Source organism: Monodelphis domestica, chromosome 8 (assembly GCF_027887165.1).
Source record: "Monodelphis domestica isolate mMonDom1 chromosome 8, mMonDom1.pri, whole genome shotgun sequence".
NCBI lineage: Eukaryota > Metazoa > Chordata > Mammalia > Didelphimorphia > Didelphidae > Monodelphis > Monodelphis domestica.
Window position 1 is genome coordinate 91,927,722 of NC_077234.1, and position 24,873 is coordinate 91,952,594.

The window sequence follows — 24,873 nt, forward strand, 5'->3', positions numbered from 1 at the left end:
TTTGAGATCTGGGACTGCAAGTCCTCCTTCCTTTGCATTTTTTTTTCATGATTCTATTTTAAATTTTGATGGAAATTTCTGTCTTTATAACAATAAATTTCTGTGCATAAATAAGGGTATCTTTTGAGACTTGGGATGTTTGGTCTTTTGGTCTTGATCAGAAGTACAGCTTTATTGTGAAACTGGTCCTCTCCCAATAAACCCATTTCCTTTTGGCTTGGAAGAACAAAAGATCAAGAATATTAAGGGAACCAATGAAAAAAATGTGAAGGATGGAGGCCTAGCAGTAGCAGAATTTAAATTGAGCTGAGTAGCTCAGTGGATTGAGAGCCAGACCTAGAGATGGAAGGTCCTAGGTTCAAATCTGGCCTCAGACACTTCTCAGCTATGTGACCCTGGGCAAGTCACTTGACCCCCATTGCCTAGCCCTTACCATTCTTCTGCTTTGGAACCAATACACAGTATTGACTCCAAGATGGAAGGTAAGGGTTTAAAAAAAAAAAATTGTACTATAAAACAGTGATCATCAAAACAATATATTAGAGATAGAAGGGTGGATCAATGGAACAGACTTTGAGTAAATTACCTCAGCAAGTTAATGTTCAATAAACTCAAAGATCCCAGTTTTTGGAACAAGAACCCTTTATTTGACAAAAACTTTTGAGAAAATTGGAAAACAGTATGGGAGAAATTAAGTTTAGATCAACATCTCACACCTTATACCAAGATAAATTTAAAATGGATAAATGACTTAAATATAATGAGGGAAAGTAGAAGTAAATTAGGTGAACATAGAATAGTATACCTGTCAGATCTATTGGAAAGGAAGAAATTTAAGACCAAGTAAGAGATAGAGAAAATTACAAAATTTAAATGAATAATTTTGATTACATTAAATTAAAGTTTCACACAAACAAAACCAATGCAACCAAAATCAGAAGGGAAACAAACAAACAAAAAAAATCAAGCCATTCCCCAATTGATAAATGGTCAAGGGACATAAACAGGCAATTTTCAGATGAAGAAATCAAATCTATCAATAATCAGGTGAAAAACTATTCTAAATCCCTCCTAATTCAAGAAATGCAAATCAACGCAATATATCATTATAAAAATCTGTGTTTGTATGTAGATTTTGTCTTAAGACTGAGCAAAAGACTTGTGTAGGCAGTGCCCCTTTTCCTTCCCTTCCCCTTTGCCCTTCCCCATGGCTCATTCAACCCGCCTCTGCAAAGAGAAGAGAGACCTAGTCTCTTTTCCTTAGGGAATAACAATTCCCATGTCTACACAGCCCGGCAGCCCGGATGCCTTGATAGTAGAGGATAAAGGCAGGATGGAGAACGGGAACAGATGAGGTCTCTTGCTGCCCGCATAGATGCTTTGGGCCTCTCATCAACTCTTGGGGTATCTAGAAGGAGCGTGGTTTGTGGTGCTGGAGAAGGCGAGGGTGATAAATTACTACGTGCCCGACCTCGAGCAGGCAAAGACAGCTGCCTCCCAACACTTTCCTCAACTTCGAACAGGACCACCGAATGATTCCTCCGCTCTCCCATACGCATGAGCAGCACCAGAGCCTCCAGGATATCCCTCTTCCGCTAAGGGAAACGAGGCTTTCCTACTCGTTCACCCCGCCCCTAGCCCCGCCCCCGGAAGTTCCTGTTAGAAATGCGCGTGCGCAGCGCCGCGGACCCCTCCTCTCCCCCCTTCCCCCCACCCCCAGCGCGAGCTCAGTATCAGAGTGGCCCGAGCCACCGCGGTCGGTTGAGGGGGCCGGGGTGGGGGGTGGGGGGTGGGGGGTCCAGGATGGACCCAAGCCAGATGGAAAAGAAGGTTTCGGAACATAATCAATCTCAGCGAAGCAGCGTCCAGTCGCTGTTCAAGGTCCCTTTACTTTTTAAGGACAACACCGGGGCTGACGACGATGTGGGCGAATCAAGAGCCTTGGACAGCATCTCTGAGGGGCCCTCCTTTCAGAGACAGATGACCTCGACTAGGATCGAGCCTTCTAGGGAAGGCAGCAAGGAGGGGTCCGGCAAAAAGCTGACTAACGTGAGGAGGAGAGCTTAAAGTAGCTGTGGCGTCTGGGGGCGGGGTCGGAGCGTCAGGGGCCCACCCCCCTGCCCCTGCTGTGGAAGTGGGGCGGTTTAGGATCTGGAGGGGGAAGGGGAAGGGAGAGAGGGGGAGGAGAAAGAGTAAGGGAGGGGGGAGGGGAGAGGAGACTGGGAAAGGGAGGGGGAGGGGGAGGGGAGGGCCATGTGGTGAGTCTTGCTCTCCCCTGCCCTGAAAGTTGGGGTGTGACAGTTAAGGGTTCTTCCTGGGATTGGAATCTGGATGAGGATCCCACGGGAGAAAACTTGTAATATCTGGAGACTAAAATCCAGATATATGGGGATATATATGACTTCTCTAGTTTTCAACTCGGGTTAGTCAGTTAGAAAGCCTTTTTTAAGCACATACTACTGTATTCGGGTCACACTGTCCTAGCCCTGCCTCCAGAAACTCAGTCTAATAGAGACAGTATTGCAAACCAGCTTTAGACAAGATAAATTGGAGATAATCCGCAGAGGCAAGGCACTGACATTAGGGCGTTTGAAGCAAATTGAGTTTAAGGAAGCAGGTTTACACCAGACCAGCGAAATGATCTATAATCCTGACCCAGTTGACCTTACTGGAAAAGAAAAATTTTATTTGATCAATATGATATGTTCCACTAATTTGTATTCGGTAGTTTCTGGAAGAGGGAGGGAGTATGTTGTGTAAAAACAAAATTTATTTTCCTAAAGCTTTGGACGTGAATAGTTGGAATTTTAAACTGGGGTAGTGTGGTTAATACTAGAGTACTTGCCCATTGCATTTTAATTTGTCTTAAAGAAATCGGAAGTGCTTGTTTTTAAGTCTTATTGGTTTAATACATTTTTGAGGTATTTTGAGAGGGTTAGTTTTTCTTAGAAATGCTAGTTTTGGTGATGGAGTTGACCACATTTAGCCATACTCTGTTTTGATGAGGTATGTGCATTTGTGAGAAAGCTGGTTAGATTGACATATTAAAGGTGAACTGGTTTAAGCTAAGTAGACTATAGTGGATAACAAACCTACACCTCATTAACAGGATTGCATAGTTACACAGATGACTAGCAAGATTACATGAATGCAAATAATTTTTGAATTCCATAATTTTTTTAGACGTGTAAGGATATCCCACAAAAGGCCTTCAACAAATCTTGGCATGAAGGCAACTCATGGTACTTGTAGGCTATTCCAGCAGAGCACAATCTCTACCAAGTTTTTATTAGGATTGGAAAGCTTTCAAGTAACCTTCTGGCAATAAGTCCTTGTTTTGAGAACAAGTGGCAAGAGGCTTATCATGAGTATTTTGGCTTTGGGTCCTGTAAAGTTCTCTTCCATTCTGCTATCATGGTGACAGTGGCAGAAAAGGGTGTTAAAATTCACCAAGGGTTTATATCACGTGTAAATAGCAAGTTAACCTGATTTTCCAATGTGTGTTTCTGTTCAGAGTTCATTTACTAGTAGAGAACTGAAGCATATCAGTATTAACATTCTTATGAAAATGAAACCAAAAGACATGAATAAGTTGGATAAAGTTTAATACTATAAAAATATTTTTGAAGTCACAAAATATACCCAATAATATAACAAAAATCACTGTATATTTGAGAATCAACCTAGAAATAAATGTATGGATAAAGATAATCACAATACCATAATGATGGAAATAAAAGGCAGCAAATCATTACATTTAATATTCATGGTAGGGTTGAATTATTATGGCAAAATGACAACTACCAAAATTTATTATCCAAACTAATGTGATGTTAATTGAAATGCCAATGGATTTCTTTATAGAACTAGATAAAATCAATGAAATTAATATGGAAAAACACAGAACTATCAATGAGCACTTTTTAATAAAAGGAAGATGGTATTATGCTTCAACTTTAAAACAAACAAAAAGCAATTATCTTCAAACTATCTGATCTCCCCTCAAATAATAGAACAGATATAACAAACATCCAACCAAATATATGCAAAATATTGTTTGATAAAACTATAGAAAATAAAACCTGGGTAAAGGAATTTTTTTAAATTGTGAACTTAACAAATATTTTAGGATACAAAGAAGAAAATAGAGGAGTATATATGCAATTGTGAACTTGTTAGTTTTCAAGTGTACATTAAATTACAAGGTAGTAATAAAATTGCCCTATTTGTTTGTGTCTTTTTCTGAAATTCTTTTTGTTTGTTTCTGTGTATTTTAAAGTGTTTTATCAATGCTCTTTTCTTTTAAAAAATATTTACATATCTGTCACTACACACTAACTCATCCCTAACTCCAGATAAAATTCCTTTCTAGTAACAAGTAGAGTCAAGCAAAACAATCAACATAAAGACCATGTCTGAAAAGTTTGTTTCATTCTATACTTCTACTTCATCAGAAAAAAAGGATTATTCTTTAACAAATTATTAAGAAAAAATGAGTGCAACTTGGCAAAAAGCATATTTAGAGTCCTGTATCACACAATAGACTTTAATGAGATCCAGCTGCACAATCAAATTAAACATGGCATATGTCAGTTGTGGAAGAAAAATTAATTTTTGTCTGTTCAACAAATAGAAGGGATTATTAGGGACAAGCTATGCGTACTTGCCTACATAAAAATAAAATACTTCTGCATTATAAAAAACTGAAATTAAAAGAAAAACTTGGGAAGATACGTATGGCAAATATGAAATAAACTGATACCTAAAACATAGAATGAATTGTTAAAAATGAACAAATTTTAATGTGTCGAGCTAGGAATGAAGCATTAAGAGCTTACTAGAGCAGAGCACTGTGCTAAGGTCTGGAGAGAATACAAAGAAAAGTTAAGACAGCCCCTGCTTTCAAAGAACTTGAATTCTAATAGAGGGAGACAGCTCCTATGCAAGATTTCAACTTCAAGTTAAATGAAAAGGCCCATGATTCAGCAGCAAAGCAGATTTTCCTGATGAAATCATCTCTGATGTTTAACCATTTGACAGTGCCAATGACTGGTAAAAAGAACTTTTCTGTTTTGGGCAGTTTTCAAAAGATGTGACTGTGTAGCAACTACAAGAACAGTTGCCATTTTATCTCCACAAGGATTTTTTTACCAAGACAATATCTGTGGACACTGGTCTTCAAGCATTGATGTTCCAAAGTAGTTGCATAGAAGGAACTGTGCCACTTTCATCATTCTAAGAGGAGATGATAGGTGGTAGTTTCACTTGTCAGCTACATGCTGATTTCTGTCTCTCAGATTCCTCACTGCTTCATCCAAGACAGCTTAACTGTTCTGTGAAGGGTAGTTGGTTAGCAGCTGGTGGAGAGGGCAAATTCCTTCTTCAGAGAAGCTGTTTCCCCAAATTATGGTTATGAGGATTGGCCTTGGCTTGACCAATATTCTAGGGAGTTCTGCCAGGCCCAGGACTCCTATAACTATCTGATGATGAAGCTGGTCAACAGCTGTGGTTGTTGGTGATGAAGGCTGATAGCTTCCATTTTTCAAAAGAAGAAATGGAAAATTAATAACTTGAAAAGAGCTCAACTTCATTAATAGTTAGAGATACAAATTAAAGCAACTTTCAGGTTTCCAATTTATGCCCATCAAACTAGAAAAAAAATTAAAAGCAAGGAAAGAATGCTGGTGGAGTTGTAGAGAAAGAGACATTTATTGATAGTGGGATGTCACACTTGTTGAATCTAGAGAAAATTTATCATGTAGAAAAGTTAGGAACATAATACCTTTTGATCTGATCATTCCATTATTGGAAATATACCTTAAAATGTAATTTTTAAAAGCTCATAGAAGTATTCTATCTCATAATTAACTAGAACTAAAATATCCAACAAGAGGGGAATATTTGAATATAATCTTTATAATTGATATGATAGCATAATTAAAATAGATCGTTGCCCATTTAATGAAAATAAAAAGACATGAAATAATGCAGAGCAAAAGATATAGACCAATTAGGCTAGAGTGCATACCAGTTAAAATGATATAAGAATAAAATTTAATAGAAATCACTGGACAAAGGATTTTTATGACTATAGTGAAAGAAAATTTAATGACATTTTATAGGATGAATTCAATTTATACAAAGTTACAAGGTAATTACTTGCAATTACTGCCTTGATGGTCAATATTGCTTATAATAAATCACTAAAACATTTTTACTAGGGTAGGTAGGTGGCTCACTGACTAGAGAGGAGTAGAAATGCGAGATTCTGGGTTCAAATGTGGACTTAAGGTACTTCCTAACTCTGTGACCCTGGGGAAGTCACTTAACCTATTTCCTAGACCATACCACTCTTTTGCCTTAGATACTTTATATCAATTCTGAGAGAGAGGGTAAGGGATTTTTTTTTTTAGTTCAAAAAGAAATATTTTTATAGAAGTTGTAGCCAAATGAGAGATTGTGTGTGCTTAAAGCAACAAGAAAAATGATGCCATGAAACACTGGTCAAGCTCTCTGCTAGGTTTTGTTTTTTTTTTCTCAGCCTTGCAGTGTTTTGTGAGACGTTGCTGCTAATAATTTTATAGTCTCTCTTCAATGTTTTACACTAGAATTTATACTCAAAACCTATGATGTCCTTGGTTGTTACCTTGCTTGGAAGGAGGTTATGGGTCTACTCCATCAATATCATTTAACTTCTCAAAGAATGGTGATTAAAGATAATGCCTTTATTTACATTTATCCATTTTCCATCTTTTGAGTTGATAACTTGTCAGGTCCATTTTCAAGTGTTCCACAAATTTGATGTTTCTTACTGCTGTTGGTCTCACAGTGAAATCCATTCTGTCAACTTCTTTTATACAACTCTGCAAAGTCTATGTTTTCATCACTTTGAGAAAGTTCCCATATGGAACCTTCCTCCACCAGTGCACATTGCAATCCCTCTGTAGCTTAATACATAAATCCTAGGAAAATGTTTGAGACATTTAGAGATATTCTTTACTTAGGGCCACATAGTAAGTAGGGAGAGGCAGGATTTAAACCTATATCTTCCTGATTCTAATCCCAGAATTCTATGTACTCTAGCATGTTACCTGGCCTGGATCAGGAAGCTCTGTTTTCAAATCCTTCCTCTGTGGTTTTCTTGAAATTACAACAATGTCAATGCTGATAGGTTTCAATTTTTTCCCAGTATATGTTGAATCTTTGGTTGTTGGACAGAGAGCTCGCATTCAGTTTGCAACAGCTAGATTAATATTTATTGTCTAAAGAAATGGTGACTTAGCACTCTCTACTCCTTTTGCTGGCAGTTGTCTCCTGGCATGGAGGTAGCAGAAGAGGAACACACATAGGATTCAAGGCATTTGGGGTTTAGAGATTTTTGGCTGCTCTATGAGTCACATAGCCACATTTTTCATCCAATAGCCAAACTGTTGGCAATGATCCTCTCTATGTTTAGCTAATCAGTAACCAGATTTTTGAAACTTTTGTTGCTTGATATAATTTGCCAAAATTTATGCTGCACTGGTATAGTCTTCAGAACCCAAGGATATTTCCTTGTTGAGATGAGGCATTGGAGTAAAGATTTTGTGGGGGAAGATTTATCTGTCCTATGCTAAATTCTGTTCTAAAGTATATATTGTTCTGCCATATAGTTAATTTAACTGCTCATACCACTGCTTTCTTTCATCACTAGTTCTTTGTGAAATACATTAAAGCATACAATTTGAAAATTTTCACTGTAATGTGGGCCATAGTGAGTCAGTAATAAACTTTTAGGCACCAATGCAGCATAGCATTTAACTACTATAATTATCCCAAAGGCTGTCATTTACAGTACTGAATCGTACTTAACTTGTATTTTCATCTTGTTTAAATTTGAAGCAATTTAGAATTCATTTATATTTTATAGATGCTGAAAAAAACTAATAGAAATGATAGTACAGATTCAGATGTACAGGAAGTACCAGCTTTGGTTCCATTTGGAGATGTGGTATGTAAAAAAGCATTCTATGCATCTACAAATTCCTTTATACCTCTTAATTATTTTGACATCTGACTTTTGGATGAATATATAAGAAATAATTCATAATAAAATTTTCATTACTTCTTTTTTATAAGACAAAGATTTTATAAGAATATTCATTCAAAGAGATTTAGTGAAGTAATTGGAAATCACTTATTACAGAGAATTAGGTTTGACATACTTATGGTCATTTGACTGGTATTGCAGATTTGTACTAAAAAATGCTAAATTTATTTTATGGATAAAACACTAAATTTAGTTTTTGTATTTATTTCAAAGTATCACTGCATTAAATTCTTTTTCTATATAGTTTGAATAACATTTCCATAGAATCATGGAATCTCACAGTTGGGAAGGGACTGTAAAAGTCTATTTAGTCTAAACATGCCTGAACTAAGTACCTTCTATGACAACTTGACAGTTGGGCCATCTGACCTAGGCTTGAAGAGCTCCAGTGAGAATTTACAGATTTCCTGAGGAAGCCTATTCCTCCTTTGGATAGCTCTAGCTATTTCTACCTACGGTTCCTAATCCACTCCAAAATTTCAACCTAGCTCTAACTATTGTACCCTCTGGAATATCTGTACCATAGGCAACAAACATTCCTTCATCTTAAATCTCCCACTCCTTCCATCTACTAGCTCTTATTGCAACCTACTTTCTCTGATGACTCAGTTTCCTTGGTCACCCTTTCTAGTCTTGACTATATCTTCACTCATTCTTAGCTCTCTGACTGGAGCAGGGGAGGTGAAATATGGTTTGCTTCTCATTACTATTTTTATCCATCCCTCAGTAATCTCTCTTTATTTTAATTTTACACTATTCATATTTACCATCCAATCAAAATCCTTTTTGTCTATAGACCTCCCAGGTCATTCTCCTTCCTTCCTAAATTAGTTTTTATACCTGACTCATAATTTTTTTTCTACTCCCTCCATACTAGGGATCTTCAATATTCAAATATCCTAACCACTCAATTCCTCAACCTACTCACTTTTTATGAACTATTCTTCCATCAAGCCTTAGCCACACAAAAGATGGCCATACCCTTGATTTTGCCACTTCCCACAAATATTCCACTTATGTTTTCAAGAATTCCAAAATACTTTTATCTGACTACAATCTACTGACTTTTCCCCACTCCCTCTTCCCAAAAGAAACCTACTCTTCATACACATTGTGACCTCCAGTCCCTTGGCCTTTCAGTTCTTTCCCAGACTACTTCCCCTGCACTAGCCACACTCTCCTCTTTCTCGTTCTGGCTCTTTGGTGAACCAATTCAATTCAACCTTCTGCTCTTAAATCTCTGGCCCCCTTTTCATATCACTAATTACATCCAGCCAAACCCACTACAAATTATAACTTCAAAAGGGCTCTTAGTGCTGGAAGGCAACTCTCCCTTTTCAACTTACTATCCCACTCTCCAAAGCAGCTCTTCAAAACTTTTTCATCCTTCTTCTAACCTCCTATGGCTTCCTTTCTTCATTTTCTCAGCTAAGAACCTTGCCTCCAATTTTACAGAATAAATTGAGGCTATTTACCTGAACTCCCTTTTCTCCCCTCTTCCTTGATTTTTCATACATGCTTAGTGCCACTATCTCCTCCTTCTCCTCTGTCTCACAGCAATCCCATTCCTCCCTTTTCTCTAACCAACTGCCCCTTCTGTCAACCCTACTCTTTCACTTATTTTCAGTCTCCTACTGGCTCATTTTCTCTTGCTTACAAACATGCCAATCTCTCTCTTCTTGGGGGGGGGGGGGTGACCTCACATGATCTTTCCATTTCAATTAACTATTCAATTAACTGTCACTTCTGGCCTTTGTAACTAAACTCCTCAAAAAGATTTCTCCATTTTCTCTCCTCTCCTTAATTTATTACAATCTGGCTATATCATCCACTGAAATTGCTCTCTCCAGGGTTACTGATGATCTTTTAGATGACATCCAGTGGCCTTTCCTTAAACCTCATCCTCTTTGACCTCTGAAACTTTGACACTATCGATCATCCTTTGCTTAAAACTCTCAATGTTTTTGGAACACCACTCTCCTGATTCTCTTCCTATCTGACCATTCTTGTTCTGTCTCCTTTGCTTTATCCTTTTCCAGATCACACCTTCTAACTGTAGATGTCCCCAAAAGGTTTGTCCTAGATCTTCTTTTCTTCTTTTATTTCACTTGGTGATCTCATCAGCTTCCATGGATTTAGTTATCTGTATGCTAATGATTCTCAAATCTACTTATCCTGCCTCACATTCTCTGCTGATTTCCAGTCTCACATCTCCAACTACTTTTCAGACATCTTGAAGTAAAAGTATAGTAGACATCTTAAATTCCATATCCTCAAAACGGAACTCAATATCTTTTCCCCTAAATGCTCCCCACATTCTAACTGTCCTATTACTATAGAGGGCAACACTGTTTTCCTAATTCCTTGAGTTAGCAACCTAGAAGTCATCTTGGTTGCATTATTCTCTCTCATCCTCCATATCCAGTCTTGTTTAAGCCTGTTTGATTTCACTCGAGCAAAATCTCTCTTATACTCTCCCTTCTCTCCTTTGACACTGCCATCATTCTGGTATAGGCCTCATTGCAATAGCCTACTTGGGTCAGGATGGGGGTGATGGTGTTAGGGGGTGGGTGGGGAGAGTGGTTATCTACCTCTATTCTTTGCCTATATAATTCATGTTCCATTCAGTTACCAAAAGAGATTTTCCTAAAGCAGAGGTCTTATTCAAATTCCAGTGACTTCCTATGATTTCCAGGAGCAAATACAAAAAATGCTCTGTTTGGCACTCAAAGCCCTTCTTAACCTATCCCTGCCCTATCTTTCCAGACTTCTTATATCTCAGGCCTTGATACATACTCTTTGATCCAACGACATTGTCTTTTCTGACTGTTCCACAAATGAGATGCTGGGTTTCTCAGCTTTGGGTATTTTCCCTGTCTCCTATTACTGGAACACTTTCTCCTCTACTCTGCCTGCTGACCTTCCTGGCTTCCTTTAATTACCAAATAAAATCTATCTTCTTCCAGAAACCTTCCCCACTCCTCTTAATTCCGGTGCCTTCCATTTGTTAATTATTTCCTATTGATCTGTATATAACTTCTTTTATATCTTTATATCTTGAGAGCTTAGCAAAGTGTTTGGCACATAACAGACACTTAATAAATGTTTGCTTATTGATTGACTAACTAGAACACTCAAACATATCTATCTCTATATACTTGCTTGCCTAAGATAAAGAAAGAGCAAATACAAAAAAAGAGGGGAAGTGTGTAGGAGTTGGATGAGATTCCTTGCCTACTCTACATTTGGGATTGGGTTAAAACAATCCACAGAAAGAAAATCTGAAAAGCTCAGAAGCAGTCTTTTGTATATTTTCTAAATCATCAGCTCTTCAGGCTTAATAGCCAATTAGGGAACTTCTTTCATCACACAGTGCAAACGTCAGAGTTATATGTGATTGGTAATAGTTACTCTCTCCTCCCTTCCCCCATTCTCTCCCAAACACCTTTTGCCCCCAAGCTTACATGGAGCCTGTTAGAATCAGCATATATGCATATTCTCCAAGAAATGACCTTTATTCTAGTTCACCCACCTTACAGAAGTATAAAATTATCATTAAAACAAATTTAAAATGTTACATGATCTGCTTAAGGCAATGATTGAATAAATTGAGTTGAATGAATAAATAATTGAAGTTCATCACTTTAACTATATCATACTAACATAGCAGAATTTTTGTTTTTGTTGTTTCATCTTTTTAAATGTCTATTTTCTCTTTTTAACCCATATAATAACCACTTTTGACAAATGCTTTCCACCACACTTCCCCCTCAGGTTCCTAAATTTCTTCACATTCATATATCTTCTAAATGCTCAGTAAATGATACTTTCTTTCACCCTTTTAAATTATTCCATTATTCTATTCAGGTTGAATATTTAATAACATCCCAGAACCATATTCTTGTCATATGTCTTATTCCACCAAGCTTCAGCGATTCCCAGGAGAACAAGTGGGCCTCCTTGAGAAATGTTTTGTGTATTAGTATAGAGAGCTAAGATACTGTGGGTTTTATTCTTGGATCCTTTTAATCAGTTTCAGAGTAGGGAGAAACCTTAGATGCTATTTAGCCCAACCCATACAAAAAAGTCTCTTCCTCCCTCTCTTTTTTTTCTCTCTCTCTCCCCCTGCCTCTCTCATTTCCCTTTCTTCCTTTCCTTCTCCTCTTCTCCCTCTTCCATTCCCCTCCTCCCCCCCTCTCTCTTTCACAGGTACTGGAAGTACAGGAGGACTACTTATGGGCTGAGACACATGATTGGCTTTGACCATTTCTTACTCCATTTCCTACCAGAGCCAGTTTTGTCTCCTGTTAGACACCTTGGTGCCTACCTTTCTTTTGAGGGGCTTGTATATTAAGTCTGAACTCAGCACAGACACCTATTTGTTTTAGCCCACTATATCTCAGAAATCTCAAACTCAAGAAATCCAACAGTCTCGGCTTCCCTAATAAAGATTTAAGTGTTTGTACTACTATACCTACCTAGCTCATATCCTTAAAAAATTTTTTTTTTATTTTGTGAGTTTCTAGATATTTAAAAACTTGGATCAACATCATCTCACTTTTTCTTGACATGGGCACTGTACCCCAGAAACCCAGGCGAACTATTTTCAAGGGAACTCCCTTGTTAAATTAATAAATCTCTTTTTGTTTTTAAGCTAAGTTTCGGAGTCATTGCATGCTTGCAAAAGGTATCCTTCCCGAGCCCCAAGGGTATCCTTCCTGCCCATAACATTCCTATTATTTATTAAAGTGTCTGTCCAGTCTTATTCTTTCCTTAGAGGAAATCTAGTGAATGTTCACAAGCCAAAAAATGAGACTAATTCACATTTAAAAAATAATTCTGCACAGGATAAAGTAAAAGAAACAACAATGGATTTTTTCAATGTAATCATTTAATAAAATGTTTCTGTTTATTTGATTCTCATAGGTTGGCTGCCTAGCTGTTCATATAAAGAAATGCAGACATTTTTCACCCAGGAGTATCCTTCTTGTTTTATTTTAAAAGCAAAATTAAGTTTTCTATTTCCACTGACAACTGTTTTGATTTTCAATTTGTGGGTAGCCACATTCATTGTCCTTGGGAATTACGGTATACCATTCTTCTTCTTTTTTTAACTCTTACCTTCCATCTTAAAATTAATTTTTATTATGTATTGCTTCAAAGGGAGAAAAGTGGTAAGGGCTAGGCATTGGAGGTTAAATGGATTACACAAAGCTAGGTCACACTGCTAGGAAGTGTGTGGGGTCAAATTTGAACCCAGGACCTCTCATTTCCACACCTGGCACTCAATCCACTGAATTACTAAGCTTCCCTTACCATTCTTCTTAGGAAGCCATATACATTTTTTTCCCCCAAACCTTTACCTTTTGTTCAACTATCAGTTCCAAGGCAGAAGAGCAATAAGGGCTAGGCAATGGGGATTAAGGGTCACACATCTAGGAAGTAGCTGAGGTCAGATTAAAACCTAGGACCTCCCATCTCCAAACCTGGCTGTCTTATTTACTTAGCCATTTAGTTGACCCCAAATACTTCCTTTTCTTTTTTTTTCTTTTCCCTCCCTCTTTTAATAATTATCCTCTTTTCTCCCATTCTTATTAAAATTTTTATCCCATGGGAGATTTGAGGGAGTCTAGAGAGACATACTTGATAACCAGAAGATTACCTATGGATCAAAGGTCATTACAGTGATCATTAGATGTACAGGATATATCCTTTCAGGAGAAGTTACTTCTAGTTATTTATCAAATGATTTATCCCTTCCTTCCTTCCTTCCTTCCTTCCTTCCTTCCTTCCTTCCTTCCTTCCTTCCTTCCTTCCTTCCTTCCTTCCTTCCTAAACTTGTACTTTTCAGAGTCTGCTCATTCATATTTTTAATTTTGTACCTTAAATGAACCAAATGTATATCTTGAAATCAATCATTAAATGGCATTAAAAAGTGTCACTATACTTTTTCCATCTATATATAATCTGTGGGAATAAAAATCCTGGTTGATACTAAAAAGTATTGTTTAAATGAGAAAAACAAAAAAATAGTTTAATGAATTTTAAACGTATTTTATAAGTAACATGATATATATCTATATATTTGAAATTAATGAGATGATAGAAATTATGTAACAAATTTGACCAGTGTACACAGTTAATATGGATAATTCAGGCCAAATTATTTCTCAGTAAGTTTAATGTTAAAATTTCAAAATGAATTATTTTCTAGTTTAATTTCCTAAAAATTGCAACATTTTTGGTCATTAGTATTCATCAATCTGTTAAGTCATATATTTTGACAATCAAGCAAGCATTTATTAATCACCTGCTATGTACCTTTCATATGTTCTGGGCACTGACTAATACATAGTTTTAAAAAAGGCAGCCCCTACCTCCAAAGAGCTTATATTTTAACAGATATGTTTAAAATTGAACAGGAAATAGTATGTTGAGGAAAAAGAAGATGTGGTCTGAGAAGATTGCCCACTTAGTCATGGATAAAAGAAGTTATTCTTAAAAGACTTTTTTAAGATAACATGTATCAGTTAATAATTTTTCATTGATTTGAAGATTTTGGCCTAAGTTGTCTAAATTAATAAAGTTGATACAAAATCATTGCTCAACAGCCAAAAAAATATGCTTCCTGAATTTCAACATCTATTTTCAGTCAACTTACAGTATTATACAAATTTGTTTATTCGCATCACTGTTAACAGGGTCATGAAATGTACTAAATCTCATTGCTTGAATTACAAAAACAACGAAAAGAGACCCGAAATTAAATTTGAAGAAGTGAAATATTTCTCTGTACAGGTAAGACCAAAGTTTTAATTTTAACTAATGAAATGCTTTTATAAAATTACAGATAATAAGTGTGCTAATTATGTAAATGTTCCCTTAATATAATTGTTACTTAGTCTGACCATAGTACTTTTCTCTATTCTCTCCCTTGATTATCGTATTTACTCATGATTTTTTTATAGATAGACTCCTGAAGTTAATAGGAGGCTCCTGAAGCATTGAATGAAGGGGCTAATATGATCCAAATGTTAGGGAAATCACCTTGTCAGTTGAATGAAGGATGAATTGAAGTAGGGAGAATCTTGAGGTAAAGAGAACAAAAGGAAGCTATTACAGTAGTATAAGTAAGAAATGATAAGGGAGGGTATTTGCTTTATGAGAAGTGAGAAGGTTAGGCATACAAGAGAAGTGGAGAGAAAAATTACAAGATTTAGCAACTAATTAGATATTTCAATGAAAGAATGAAGAGTCAAAGATGACATCCACTGAACCAGCAAATCTTTCAGGCATATTCTTACAGCTTGTAGACAGAGCTTTCCACACAACCTACTCCCAACTTCATAATTCGCTTTACAAAACCTGGTAAGGCAATTTGCCATGTCAAAGAACAGAAATTGATATTGCCTTTGCAATTGATACGTTTTGCTATCTTGCTGTCCTTAATAGCTCATGACCCAGAGGTATATGAATCTGAAATTAATATGCTAAGGTAGTGCAATATAATACTACTCTTCCATTCTATCAGATTGATATACATTAGTTCCAAGCCCCTAGGAAGAAATGAAAACAATGCATTCTGTTTCTAAGTCTTAAGTTAAAGGGCAAAAACCTTGCATTTTTGCTGTCTAGTAGGGTTTTATAGTAAAAACATTTCTTAATGGAAAATAATTGATAAGGAAGAAAGAGGTTGGCATGCCAGGCTAATTAGGAAAGAGACAGACACTGGGTCAGTTCCAACACGTGTGCTCTTCTTACTCTCCAAAAGTCATGAATGTCATATACTTTTGCTTTTGTTGTGCAGCAACTGCAGTGGAGTCTTAGGCAAAACCCTCTGACAAGTTCTTGCAATTTTATTACCTAGCATTTGCCCACTTCTTTGACCCGACTATTATGTCTTCCTGCTTGCTTTTTGTTTGTTTTGAACTGCTCTTTTCTGACTAGCTTCTGTCTAGAAATCTTTTTTTTTTGCCCCAAAATTAAGAGTCAAGGGCATCCCATTTCACTAGGAGCAATGACTATATCTGTCTCCTTACACTCCTCTAAGAATTTTTCCTTTCTAGTAAATGTAGAGCTAGAACTCCTGTGTTTTGTATATCTTGAAAATTAATCTCACAATCAGAATTGTGTTACCTCCAGTATGGATTTCTTATGTGTGCACCTGATCTGGTCAATGTGGTCTTCCTAATTTTATCTTTCTAGGTTCTATGTCTACTTCCTTATGTAATACATTGAGGACTGAGGTATTAGAATCTAAACAAGGTAATTCTAGTTAGGTGACACAATGATTGATTTTTGAATTAGGAAGATCTGACTCCTCAAACTTGGCCTCAGACAGCTGTGTGACCCTAGGCAGGTGCCTTAACCTTTCTCAACCTCAGTGGAAATTTATTATTATATTATTGTTTATTATATTATTATAATAAAACAAATTATAATAACATTTATTTCACAGATCAAATGAAGGTGCATTTGTAAAATACTTTGTAAACTTAAAGCTATTATTACTATGCCATTATTATTGATAACAATAATAAAAATGGCTAACAATAATAGTGCTTATGTGCCAGGCACTGTGCTAAGTATTTTATCATTATCTCATTTGATCCCCACAACAATTTCCTGGGAAGTAGGTACTACTGTTATCCTCATTTTACAGATGAGGAAACTGAGGCAAAAAGATTTTTTTTTTTAAAGTGATTAGCCCAAGGTCAGAGTCTGGGTTTATAACAAAATTTGTCTTTAACTTTGCAGCCCCAGCTTCTAGTACAGTGCCTTGCACTTAGCATGCTTACTAAATATTTGTTGAATTGTATCACTCTTGACTAGTAAATATTTGAGTTTGGGTTTGTATGCAGATCTTTCTTACTCAAGGCCCTGCACTCTAGCTACTGTGCCACCAAGTGACAGAAATGTTAGTAAATCAATCTCATTCTTCTCCTATTTATTGTTATCCTTGCAGTTTCATCTATAAACACTCTTAAAATGATCTGTTGTAATGGAGTCACATGCCAAGCTTTTTAAAAATTAATTTTCTCCTCAGTTCTTTACATTTTTGTGAGATTATAATGTTTATAAGTCTGTCACCATTCCACACCACTTAAACTGAAATGTGAAGGAAACCAGGGGATGGAAAGGGAAGGATAGAATTCCAAAAATAAGGGAAAGCCAGAGAAAATACTGAGTCAAGAGATGGAGTGTTTTTTTCAAAGAATAAGTTGGTCAGTGTTGCTGTGAATTATCAGGTATGTTAGGGAAGAATCATAGAGGTGTGAGAAGACTTGAAAATTGGGGAGTGGGCGAGTTTTGAAGGGCTTTGAACACCAGACAGAGGATTTTCTATTTGATCCTGGAGGTGATAGAGAGCCAAAGACATTCATTGAATGATGGAGGTATGGGGTTAGCCTTGTGCTTAAGGAAGATCAATTTGACACCTGAGAGGAAGGAGAGACTGAGACAGGCAGACCAACCAGCATCTATTGCAATAGTCCAAGCATAAGGCAATGAGGACTTGCACCAATGTGCTAGTGGTGACAGAGGAGAAAAGGTTGGGGAGTGGGGTATATAAGAGAAGTTTCAAAGGTAAAATCGACAGAATTAGAAACAGGTTGCCTATGGGAGAGTAGTGAGCACTCACACCCTACAGTGAGAATTAAGACATTTAATCTTCCTAGATATGTATTGTTTCAACTATAAAATGAGTTGGTTGGACTACATTATTTTTAATGCCCATTCTAGCTCTAAATTCTCATGATCCCTTGACTTGGATTTGCCATTTATTAGTTGTGTGATTTTGAGGAAGTCACCTAACTGCTCTTAATTTCTATGCTCTTAATTTTTATTTCCATTCTTTGTAAACAGGGAATAATAATATTTGGCCACTACTTGGTAAAATTGTTGTGATCAAATTAAATAGAGACATCTAAAGCACTGTTTAAAGTGTGTTTTATGTCAGCTATTATGATTATGATTATTATTTAGGTTCCAAGACGTCATGATGATGAAAGAAATATGCTTCATTTGGAATTAATGGAGTTTGATGATTTGGAAGCATACCCTGTACTGTTGGGAAGTTTTAGCTTACATCTTTACGAAATCATTCAGGTATATATTATTTTAATAGTTTTATCAACTGAATTCCTAGCCGTGCTTGATTGGTGATCATGATTATCAAAGGATTCAGTTTCAATACTTTCAAACTCTTATGATGAGACCAAAAAACTACATCTAGTTGTAATTTGAGTTTCATTTGCTTTGTTTATACAAAAATTTACTCTCAATATTAATAATAAATTTTCTATCCAAAATTAAATGCCTTTGAAGGTAAAAGGTTCCCATCCAGTAGATGTTTTCAAGCAAAGATTAGATAAACTCTTGTTAGAGTTTGCTGTAAAGGCAATTCTTGTTCAGGCAGGACTAAGACTAACTGTCTTCTGAGATTTCTTTCAATTCTTGGATTCTAATTCTTTAATATATGCTTAAATTGTATCTGCATTTTGAATTCACATTTTCTTAATAGAATTCTCTGTATGTTAGGAATAGGATTGTTTGTATAACATTGGCTACTCTGGCCCTCACTGCCTAGAAGGCTAGGTAGGTTAGATTTAACTCCTTCTTCAGGTTCCCCAGTATCCTTAACAAGGATTTAGGGAATATTTAGGCTCTCTGCAAATGGCTACAACCCTAAACCAATGTTATTCTCCCAATAGTGGAAGTATAAATTCTTAGTACCACAGTTCCATCTAACCACTAACAATCAGATTCATTTTTATACAGAAATGTTTACTTCAGAAGGCATAATCACAAAAATACAAAATAAGGGAGTCCTACTTCCTCTCCTCCTTTTATACTATCTCAGTCTCTGGAGAACAGAAGGGGATTAGGTTCATAATTTAGCTCAGTTCCTATAGGTCTCTATCCCAATTTCAAGTTCAAAGCTTTCCCTCACGCATCTTGGCTTCTCAATACTTCTATCTTAAGCTGTGCTATCCATCCAGGCATCCTGGCTCTAAAGTCATTGTGGCTCAAACTCCTGGGTATAGTGGGGATTACTTCTGGAACTTAAAAGCAAAGTGGACAAACATCATATAATAGAAACAAATAGCCTTAGCCTCATTTCTCAGATGGAGTACAAAGAGGCAGTAGGGAAAGGAAGTCCTTCCACATTACCACTTCAGTGCATGGTTCCCAATCTGTAGGCAAACTGTGATCTTATTTATCCTTTGGATGAAGGAAAGAAGAAATGTTAAAAAGAGTAACAGAAAAAAGCAAGTAGAAAGGGAGCAGTAGACAGTCACTCAAAGGAGGCTACTCCCACCCTCATGATAAGGGATGAAAAGACCAAGTTAGGCACAGGCTTGGGTTACACATACATGTGTAATTTTGGTTTATAAATAACATTTCATTTGTTACATGATTTATATGAATTTGTATACTGTCCTATACTAATATAACATTCAACCCCATTCTTTGAGATGTCATGCATTTAAAAATTTCCCTTTTTTTAAATTGCTATCTTCCAGAAAGGATGCTTCACGGAAGAATTTTTTATGAAGATCAGGAACCTGGTAGGGTTTTGTTTCAATACATATGTAATTGAAATATTTATAATTGTTCCATATAAAATATTTTTAAATGGACAGATCATATCTTAAATTTTTTTTGATCTTTGCATTAATTTTCTCAATTCTATTTTTTACCACCTGCCTTCATTATCACTGAGTTTTTGTTATTCCTCTCTTATCTTTCTGATTGATGAGAGTTATTTGGGCTAATGCATATTTTTAAGTAGTTAAAGAACTCCAGGACCAGTTTGAGAGTCATCTTTCTAGAGATAACCTGATAGTTTTGATGAATATGATAGTATAGTTGAATGACTAATTAGAAGACTAATATGACTTCAGGATCAAGAAAAATGAAAAGAGCTGCTGGGAGCTCTGATCTTATACATCTTGAGGTCATTTGGTGATTTCTGACTTCTCTGGGTTGATGGCCTTGAACATGGCATGACTTTAGATATGGCAACCTTGCTTATTTAGCCAAACAGACCTAGTATCTGGATTATAGAATGGAGACAAAATCAAGAAAGGAGATCAGATCATTTTTGGTCAACAGGAAGGGTAGAAAATAAAATGGATGCCGTTGGTGTATGCGTCATGTTCTAGTAGATTAACTTCACATGCATAATGTTTAATGATTAGATTTTAATTAGATTTAATTAGTAGATTAATTTAGACATCCAGCTTTTAAGCTAAATCAGCTCTTATTCTGCTGTGTTCTATGTCAGGGCTCTTGAGCAGCACAATTCACTGAATACAGGCTCACACAGACACTGAGGGAATATATAGATATGCCACACATGCTTCTGGCTTCCTCTCCTAGGAGATCAGAGCCATATATATATATATATTTATTTTATTTTATTTATAAAATATATATATACACACACATGGAATAAAGCCACAAAGGAGAAAATGTTAGGATTCTAAGATTACTGCATCCATGCTACTGCATTGCTCCCCTAAGCTTTATTTCATTTTTGCTACCAAATTCTCCCATAGAGAGGCAGCTGGGTGGAGGAGAGGAAAGAGTACTGGGCCTGGAGTCAGGAAGGCCTGAGTTCAAATATGACCTGAGACACTTACTAGCTGTGGGACCCCAGGCAAGTTACTTAATTCCTGTTTATCTCAATTTCCTTAGCTGCCACTAATGAATAGGTGCTTATTAAAAGACTTTCTAGAAAAACAAACAAAAAAACCTTACTATATGCTAAGCACATGCTGATGCTGGGAATGCAGATACACAGACAGAGAGGAAAAGCCAGATCCTTCCCTGAAGGGCCAGGCATTCTAATGGAGGAAGAAAATACAGAAGTCTTGAAGGTACCAAAATGGAAGCAGATTAGAGAAAGACCAAATTGTGATCTGAAGAGGATTAAAATAAAGGTTCTGATAAGAACCCATCCAAGGGAGAGACCACTGGGAAAAAAATATTTCCACTGTGTGAATTCCAGGGCTAGAATGAGTTTCCAATATAAAGAAGTTTCTTAGCATAGTAGAGAAAGTCCAGTATACAGCCCCTACATATCCATTTCTCTCTGCTCTTATTGTTCATTTACCCCATGAATGCCCAGTTCCAGTTTTATTTATTAAAGTGAAACAAGGTTAAAGTTATAATGTTACACGATAATAATAGCTAACATTTATGTGGTGACTACTAAGTGCCAGGAAATATGTCAGTTCTTATAAGACAAATACGTCATTTGATCCTCACAACAACCAGCCCAAGGAGGTAGATTTTATTATTGCCCCTATTTTACAAATGAGGAAACTGAGGGAAACAGGTTAAGTGACTTGCCCAAGGTCACACAGCTAGGGTGTGTCTAACACAGGATTTGAAATCAGGTCTTCTTGACTCAGTCTAGGTACTCTATCCCCTGCATTACCTAGCAGCTAAGAAGTCTTAAAGTCTTAAAACCCTTAAGTCAGTGGTTCTCAACCTTTCTAATGCCGTGACCCAGCAATACAGTTCCTCATGTTGCAGTGACCCCAAACCAAAAAATTATTTTGGTGGCTACTTCAAAACTGTAATTTTGCTACAGTTATGATTGGGAATGTAAATACCTGATATGCATTATGTATTCTCATTGCTACAAATTGAGAGGTTGAAAACCGATGCCGTAAGTAGTAGGTATCTGTGGTCTTTGTGAATGAAAGTAGGCTTAATATTTCTACATTTCTTATTTCATTCACTGAGGTCTCACTTAAGTCTTTGTAATCTATTCTCTTTATGAGTAAATAAAAAATACAAGCAAATAAAAGATTTACTAAGCACAAATTATTTTTTTCTAACTTAACTATCATCTAACCCAAAAGCCTGCCAGTCAGAAAGTAGAGTATCCCCCTATTCCTTTTTCTTTCTTCAGTCTTACCGATTTTAGATGCTCAATCAACCTATCATGGCCTAGCCTGAGGTAAACTTCTGATGGCCCTCCCATTAAATCTAGTGAGATTTTTCATTTCTGTTAGACTTTACTTGTAAATCTTTATAAATGTAAGTTCCTTGTGGAAGAAGACATTTCCATTTTTGCCATGAAAGATTCATTACCTGAGTTTCAAGCTATCCTGATTTTGTAGTGATTACTTTTGCTCCTTGTGAAAGTTTCTTTACCTCTTGACCCGTATAAACTAAAAGTTAGTAGTGAAGGACAGTCAAGTGTATTGTCTCTTCCTGGAATATATCGGCCACTTAACAAATGCTTCTTGACATTGACTTGGTTTTTCTCTGTATGTAAATGAATGTGGTAGCCATTCCTCATTAGGGCTTCCATGTCTCAAATTAGTCTAAATTCCTTGGTAATCTTATCTTCCAGAGATAATTATCCCCTTTTTTATTAATGGGTAGAAATTCCTTTCCCCTCCTGAACAGCCAGCTATTATATATTTCAAAAACTTGCTCCTGAAAATATAAAATGTAGAATGACAGTGTTTCTGTACTCCATGAAGTACTACCTCATTTTGGAGGGTGGAGTCAGTGCTCCAGAGTTTTTCCTCTTTAAGCTTCCATAGGATCATTGATTTAGGACTAGAGGGGACCTTGGGGGTCATTTAGTCTAGCTGCTAATTTTACAGTTGAGGAAAGTCAGATCCAGTGAAGTGATTTTTCTAAACTCAAAAAATATCAGAGAGAAGAAATGAATTACAATCATCTAGTCTAAAATAACATTAAAATGGTGATTGGTGCAAATACCTGTTTGGAAACAACTGCCTCCAGTCTTGCTATCATGTACACACACACACATACACATCCTCAATTTTATTAGTTAACTTCTTTTAGTCACCACCAGAATACTTTTTTTTTTTTATAAAACCCTTACCTTCCGTCTTGGAGTCAATACTGTGTATTGGCTCCAAGGCAGAAGAGTGGTAAGGGCTAGGCAATGGGGGTCAAGTGACTTGCCCAGGGTCACACAGCTAGGAAGTGGCTGAGGCCGGATTTGAACCTAGGACCTCCCATCTCTAGGCCTCACTCTCAATCCACTGAGCTACCCAGCTGCCCCCACCACCAGAATACTTTTTTACCTTTCATCTATGTCATTGTGGAGCTAACAAACCCCACAACTTCCCCCTCCTGTATCTTTCTGCTGCTCTCTTTAGTTCATCCAACCTTCTATGTAGCCTTATCACTCTTCTCTTATTCTCTAACTCAGCATCTTTCCTTTCGCTTGTCTTTCAGTTCTCACAGTTGCCTCCTTTTCTCATTGTTGGTAGTGTGTTATCAGGACTTTTACTTAGAAGTACTAACCCCAATTAAATTGTGTATGTGCATGTGCATGTATGTGTGTGTAACTATGAATTTCCTCTTTCCTATATGTGCTCTCTAAACTTGAGTCCACCCCTCCCACAAATCTTCCACGTATTTTTGAGAGAGTAGGTCCAAGACTTTTAGGGTTTAATTCTTTGTATCAACTGTTCTTACTATAGTCCCTAAGTAACTATCCATTTTATATGCTAATTACCTCTGGCTAATTGATGATCATTGGGGAGTCTACTGACAAATGCTTATGAACAATAATATTAGAAACCCTAACCCTTGAGGAGGGTTAGTAACCCCTAGAATCACTAGATGTCTTCCAGACACATGTTAAGATGATAAGAGATTCTTTTGCACTTACAACTATAGAAATAATTTTGTTCAGTGAGACATAAAATAGAAAAAAATCACATGTTCTCTAAAGCTTCACTGTTATGAAGGATGACTTCCATGGATAACTTTAATAGAAGAGGAATTCTCTGCTAGTGTAGAAATGTTCATTTTGTGGATAACTCTGTGCTGATAGATTGCTTCAAACCCCAAAACAATACATAGATTCCTAGAGATTTACATAGTAGTCCACATGGGGACTTCTACCCAGTTAAGTATATAAACAAACTAGTTTAGTACATATTTTACCCTGATTTTGACATGCAGTTTAGTGACTAGTTCATTTAGTTAATGTCAGTATAAATCTCAGATAATTACTGCAGATAGATAATGAACCAGGCCCATGTTCAAAAGAAAAGGCAAAAGGATAATATTTTGAAAACTACACAGTGATTTAAGCAATTTTAAGCTGTTCCCTGTCAGCAAAATCCATATTTTTCTATACATTCCTCTAGCGATACTATTTGGTTGCAAATGATATAACACTCAAATCTCTAAAGAATTAGTATTGCATGAGACCCAAATGAGAAAATATATGATGTGGGTTTAAGTCATCCTATTCTAGCATACTGTCAACAGCAAACAATGGCATGTTTAAGAAGTGGTTTAAAAGATACCACCTGTGTTGTATTACTAAGAGGGGAGGTAGGCTAGTCACTTAACGAGAGTGAATGGTAATAGACTGTAGATAGGTAACTTTAGTGTTGCACCACTATCCCCCAAATATTATAGGAATCCAAGAAAAAATATCAATGTATTGTTCATCTTTCTCTGAACATTGCTCAATGTAGGAAGACAGATGTATTAGTGCATAGAAGACAGTGCAAAAGTCAAACATTTGTCATTGTTGCTCCCCAAAATATGACATGAAGTAAAAAATGTCATATAGATAGTTAGGGCAAGGGCCTTGCACTCTTCATTTAGCTTTTGTTTTTATTAACTTTATTTGCATACTACTCAGACAATTTAAAAAATAATCTTAACTTTAGCCAAGGACATTCTGGCTGACTTTTGTTGGCTGTTCTTAGCTAAATGAAGTTCATGGAGTGTTTAGGATGGTACTGTTGAGGAGAAGTTAT

At 36.4% G+C, this 24,873-nt stretch overlaps 1 protein-coding gene across 4 annotated transcripts in view; it reads left to right on the top strand.

Annotated features, from left to right (window-relative positions):
• The first annotated feature begins 1,712 nt into the window (after positions 1-1,712).
• Positions 1,713-24,873, top strand: part of C2CD6 (C2 calcium dependent domain containing 6) — a 108,016-nt gene continuing 84,855 nt past the window's right edge. The window contains exons 1-6 of one of the 4 annotated variants that reach the window (XM_007501624.3): positions 1,714-2,049; positions 7,910-7,990; positions 13,016-13,067; positions 14,742-14,887; positions 18,074-18,196; positions 19,615-19,659. In XM_007501624.3, the coding sequence (XP_007501686.2) occupies positions 1,804-2,049; positions 7,910-7,990; positions 13,016-13,067; positions 14,742-14,887; positions 18,074-18,196; positions 19,615-19,659 (693 nt within the window). In that variant the 5' untranslated portion in view covers positions 1,714-1,803. Of the gene's footprint in view, positions 2,050-7,909; positions 7,991-13,015; positions 13,068-14,741; positions 14,888-18,073; positions 18,197-19,614; positions 19,660-24,873 lie in introns of all 4 variants that reach the window. The other 3 variants (XM_056807161.1, XM_016425059.2, XM_007501630.3) reach the window with 3 other exon arrangements.